Consider the following 6,000-nt stretch of genomic DNA (forward strand, 5'->3'; position numbering starts at 1 on the left):
TTTGATGTTTTTTCTATTTAAACATATTTATGATTCTGTATGGTGAACTTACCAATATATAAACCCCATATCAGGATGCAAAAAATGACCCTTTATGCTTTTAATTCATGTAATACCTAAGTTGTTCTATAGGTGGCACTGTGCCACTGTCTATAGAGAAAATAATGTATAGAATAGCATATGCACTGGCTGCAGCCTTTTTTGGATATACACTGCTCAATAAAATAAAGGGAACACTTAAACAACACAATGTAATATGCCAAATGCTGGTGCGGATGGCCCTGGGTTCCTCCTAATAAAAGACAATGCTAGACCTCATGTGGCTGGAGTGTGTCAGCAGTTCCTGCAAGAGGAAGGCATTGATGCTATGGACTGGCCCGCCCCGTTCCCCAGACCTGAATCCGATTGAGCACATCTGGGACATCATGTCTCGCTCCATCCTCTAACACCACGTTGCACCATAGACTGTCCAGGAGTTGGCGGATGCTTTAGTCCAGGTCTGGGAGGACATCCCTCAGGAGACCATCCTCCACCTCATCAGGAGCATGCCCAGGCATTGTAGGGAGGTCATACGGGCACGTGGAGGCCACGCACACTACTGAGCCTCATTGTGACTTGTTTTAAGGACATTACATAAAGTTGGATCAGCCTGTAGTGCGGTTTCCCACTTTGATTTTGAGTGTGACTCCATATCCAGACCTCCATGGGTTGATACATTTGATTTCCATTGATAATTTTTGTGTGATTTTGTTGTCACATTCAACTATGTAAAGAGGAAAGTATTTCATACGATTAGTTCATTCATTCAGATCTAGGATTTGTTATCTTCGTGTTCCCTTTATTTTTTTGAGCAGTGTATAAAGCATTCCTGGCCAGAATCTGTTATCTGGTGTAACCTGCTGCATTACCCATCTAGTCTGGTTTGACTTTGGGCGCTGTGTGAGGGTGCGATACATTATGGACACAATAAAGAACAGGTTTTACAGTCCCATTTTATTTATTTTTAGATATTAACAGACTTGCGGGACTTGAAGTTTCCACCAATGTTCACACAGCAGTATCCCCAAGAGGTAAGATTATTGTCTTCTACTGTATTCTATACAAGCCGGACTGACCTGAGGTGGTCTTAGAGCCATACACTTACACATGCAATGTGGGCATCTAATCCTAACATTCCACATTATGCTCCAGAGACCTACGAGCTGAAATCTCCCAGCTTTCCATTCTTGCCTATATTGCTTGATATGGGTTCTAATGTAAAACTGCATTTACCATGATGATTGTTATTGAAAACAATCAACAAGCTTGCATTATAGGAGCTTAGCTTTTTTTCCTTTTAAAGGAGTATACCGGCTAAAAATGGGGGATAGGGGATATTTAACTGATTGCGGGGGGGACCCATAGGAATGAATGGAGCATGTTCCGGCTGCACCACACGCTCCTCACCGAGCACCGGGTCCCGTCCTGGTCGGACCAGTGACCCGGATTTAGTATTGTAAACTTGACCTGTTATAACCAGAATACATTGCGCCACATATTTGGGGAGATTGATCAAAACCTGTCCAGAATAAGTTACTGAGTTGCCCATAGCAACCAATCAGATTGCTTCTTTTATTTTGCAAAGGCCTTGTCAAAAATGAGAGGCGATCTGATTGGTTGCTATGGGCAACTCAGCAACTTTTACTCTGGACAGGTTTTGAGCTCCCCCATTGTGTCTGCGCAAGAATTTGTGCCCAAAAAATTTTAAAAACCCAACCAACACTCCATTTTACTCGGTAAACCCCCCCAAAAAATGCGTGTCCGCCAGGGAAAGGGGAATGGCTGACAAAAATAGCATGTCCCCATGTTTACTAAAAAAATCACATTTACTAAGGTTTTCACAGAAAATGTGGTGAATTTTGAGCTCTGGGAAACCCTAGAGCTGAGAGCAGGTGTGAAGTGTGGGGTAAAGTGCAAAATGTAGGGAAACATTAGTAATCACTGTGGAAAAATACCTGATGGAATGAAAACCCACAAAGAAAACTACACAACACTCAGTAAATCAGGGCCAGTGACTCCTGATCTGCACTTATTATTATTCTTCCACTGGGGTATTATGCAGGATATAACTCGGGATCAGTGCAGGATAAGTAATGTATGTACACAGTGACCTCACCAGCAGAATAGTGAGTACAGCTCTGGAGTATAATACAGGATATAACTCAGGATCAGTAATGTAATGAATGTACACAGTGATCTCACCAGCAGAATAGTGAGTACAGCTCTGGAGTATAATACAGGATATAACTCAGGATCAGTACAGGATAAGTAATGTAATATATGTACACAGTGACCTCACCAGCAGAATAGTGAGTGCAGCTCTGGGGTATAATACAGGGTATAACTCAGGATCAGTACAGGATAAGAAATGTATGTACACAGTGATCTCACCAGCAGAATAGTGAGTACAGCTCTGCATTATAATACAGGATATAACTCAGGATCAGTAATGTATGTACACAGTGACCTCACCAGCAGAATAGTGAGTACAGCTCTGGAGTATAATACAGGATATAACTCAGGATCAGTACAGGATAAGTAATGTAATGTATGTACACAGTGACCTCACCAGCAGAATAGGGAGTACAGCTCTGGAGTATAATACAGGATATAACTCAGGATCAGTACAGGATAAGTAATGTAATGTATGTACACAGTGACCTCACCAGCAGAATAGTGAGTACAGCTCTGGAGTATAATACAGGATATAACTCAGGATCAGTACAGGATAAGTAATGTAATGTATGTACCCAGTGACCTCACCAGCAGAATAGGGAGTACAGCTCTGGGATATAATACAGGATATAACTCAGGATCAGTACTGTACAGACAGTGCTGGAGGATCTCTGACCGCCCTTGTCTTGTCTCGTGCAGCACACCATGGTCCGGCACATGCTTTCTCATAACCCAAGCGAGAGACCTGAGGCTGAAGAAATTATAGACAGCCCCTTGTTTGAGGACTATGAACTTCCCGGTAAGCTGACCCTCAGACAGAGGTCCCGGACACTGAGCACCTCAGGCCTGAAAAGCCTAAAGCAATCCAGCAAGTGACTACCAGTTTCGGACCCCTCTGCTCCTCTGTTCACAATGGGGCCCGGTGGGATTTATACTGCACATGTTTTATACAGTTGGCCCGGTGGCCCATCGGTTGGGCATTTCTTTCAATCAACAAAGAGCACAATGTAGCCAGCGGCATTATGAAGACCAAGAGTTCATGTACTTTTCCATTCCAGGACCTCCTTTTTATTAATGGCCGTCCTTTTAGGACAAGCATTTTTGTTCGGATCTGTCCTTCCTCTTAAAGGGCACCACACTACTAACGTTCACCTTTGACCTGTAGTCTTCTAGAAGATTATCCATAGGAGTCAATTTGTTTTTTGATTATTTTTTAATGTAATTTTTTTTTTTTTTTTTTTTACATGACGTGAAGCACAGATGGGAGAGAACGTTGAAGGGGGGGGGGGGGGATGGGAATGGTTTAAAAAAGAACAATTATTTTTCTATGTTACATGGAATGAGTTTTTATATCATTGAAAGTAAGTTTTGTATAGGAAGATTCCAAAGCCTTGGATAGGGGGAGATTTTTTTTTTTTTTTTTTTTACCTGCTGTTTATGTCTAATGCAGTGTTTTTCCAACTAGGGTGCCTCTAGCTGTTGCAAAACTACAACTCCCAGCATGCCCAGGCAGCCGAAAGGCTGCCTGGGCATGCTGGGAGTTGTAGTTTTGCAATTGCTGGAGGCACCCTGATTGGAAAACACTGGTCTTATGCATGAAACCAATAAAGGCTTGGGCTATACAGTGACTTCAGCTGCAATAGATCACATGACTTAAGATTGCTGCTGCTGTTGTTAATAATGGTAAATGGGGTTGCACTGCCCAACGATCACCCAAAATCTATCAGAGATGGACCTCTGGACGAGTCCGGTTTCGGGTTACGATGCAACCTTATTTGATGCAATGGTGCGACAGGATTATGTGACCCATGTCGCAGCCATGTAGCCCTAGCCTTTCCAGCTTGTAAAATGTTTCCAGGATATACCATCTCTTTATGATTAATAGGGGTTCAACTTCTGGGGACCGCACCATACTTTGAATAAAGGGGAACCTTTGCCATGGCGCCCTTTATATTTGGAATCATGTCGGTGCCCCCCCTGCTGATCAAAGTAATATCCTATACTAGCAGTACCCCTTAGGCTGTCCTAAGCCTCCGCTATGTCTTGGCATCGGTTTTGCGTTAAAGTGATTTTTTTTTTTTTTACTTATAATTTTTTTAAATTTATCGATCATATCTTTAACGTGTCTTTACACTCCAGAGCGGGTTTCAGAATTCTTCTGGATCCCACCTGGCATCTGTCAGCCATTCCTGTATCGTTCTGTATCATTCCCTACGGTGCCTATAATAGACACTACATCTGCCAGGAACCCTGTATATAAAAAAAAAAAAAGACTGGAACAGTTGTCTAGTGCAGCCATTTAGATGCCCCCTTCTGTGTATACCACCTTTATCGGGCTCTGTGTGGGAGCTGTGTCTTTATTGCCAAGAATGGGGTTATTTTTTCTTTTTTTTTTTTTAATCTTTATTTTTAATATATATTAAAAAAAGATAAAAAAAAAAAAAAATTAAGATAAAAGAAATATAAACATATATGTGTGTGTTTATTTTTTTCCATCTTATTTTTATATATTAAAAAAAATTATATATAATTTTTTTTAAATATATAAAGATGAAAGAAAAAAATAAACACACATGAATGTGTTTATATTTTTTCTATCTTTTATCTTTTATCTTTTTTTAAATATATATTAAAAACATTTTTTTTTTTCTTTTGCACTTGAAGTAGAGTTAGAAGATCATAAAAAGGTGCACTAACTCTGGTTTTGATGAACGACAGGAGGTCCTTGTTTTGCCTACATAAGATGGCAGCAATAACCCTCCCCTAGTACTAAATACATCCACCGCACCAGAATAGTGCAATTTCTTTTTAAAAAAATTAAAAAATACTGTCACAAATTATTTTTTTTGACTTGTCTGAACACTCAGAACTCAGCCGATCACTGGAACCCATCAAGAAATGCACGCTAAGCATTTCTCCCGCCTCTGTCACATGACAAACTTACAATGTAAGTCTATGGTGAGAGAAGATCTGTTCTACGCGCAGACCCCGACAGATCAAAACTTTTGACATGTCTCATGGACAGCATTTTCCAACCGGCACGCCTCCAGCTGTTGCAAAACTACAACTTCCAGCATGCCCGGACAGCCGAAGGCTGTCCGGGCATGCTGGGAGTTGTAGTTTTGCAACAGCTGGAGGGACACCAGTAAGGAAACACTGTCATAGAGACATGTTTTTAAAGCAGCAGGCGCACTTGAAATGGCAGATTATGTATTACTGCTCCAGTTCACCTTTTTTGGTTATATTCCTCTCTCCCAATTTGCAGCGAACCAGCAGGGGGCGCTGGCTGACACATAAAGGTAGCGCTAAAAAGAAATTGCGTTTTTCTGTTACATTTTCTACTCGAGATCAATACGAAGCACATAAAGATTTACCGAGTCCCTGGGAATTATTTGTAGATAAGTTTTTAAATTGATCCTCTCCAATGAAGTCCCCCGTCTAGGGCTGTTTCTCATCTCTGGGAGATTCGGTGTAATTGTTTGTGTATCGGCTGCTGTAATTTAACTCCTTGTACTCCTCAAACTGCAATTTATCAATGTTGTTCTGTCCATGACCGTTCACAATCTACAATGAGAAAAAAAAAAGACTTCTTCAAAGATGGCCGACTAGTGACTCTCTCGATCTAGTCTTGCCAGGGTTTGTCTGACCACTCCCTTTTGCACAATGAAGTAACCCGTTCCTTGCCTTACCTGCGGTCAATCCTTTTTTGGCACAATAATCGTCTCAGTTGCACTAGGACGCGGCCTCGCCGCCGACACCACCGTTCTCTCTCGATGGCGAATGTCT

At 41.4% G+C, this 6,000-nt stretch overlaps 1 protein-coding gene across 1 annotated transcript in view; it reads left to right on the plus strand.

Annotated features, from left to right (window-relative positions):
* EIF2AK3 (eukaryotic translation initiation factor 2 alpha kinase 3) overlaps positions 1–3,682 on the plus strand; it is a 64,867-nt gene extending 61,185 nt beyond the window's left edge. Inside the window, 2 exon segments of the mRNA XM_056553942.1 lie at positions 1,008–1,070; positions 2,914–3,682. Of these exon segments, the coding sequence (XP_056409917.1) occupies positions 1,008–1,070; positions 2,914–3,090 (240 nt within the window). The 3' untranslated portion in view covers positions 3,091–3,682.
* Positions 3,683–6,000: the final 2,318 nt, after the last annotated feature.

The sequence above is a fragment of the Hyla sarda genome, chromosome 1 (genome assembly GCF_029499605.1).
Source record: "Hyla sarda isolate aHylSar1 chromosome 1, aHylSar1.hap1, whole genome shotgun sequence".
Taxonomy (NCBI): domain Eukaryota; kingdom Metazoa; phylum Chordata; class Amphibia; order Anura; family Hylidae; genus Hyla; species Hyla sarda.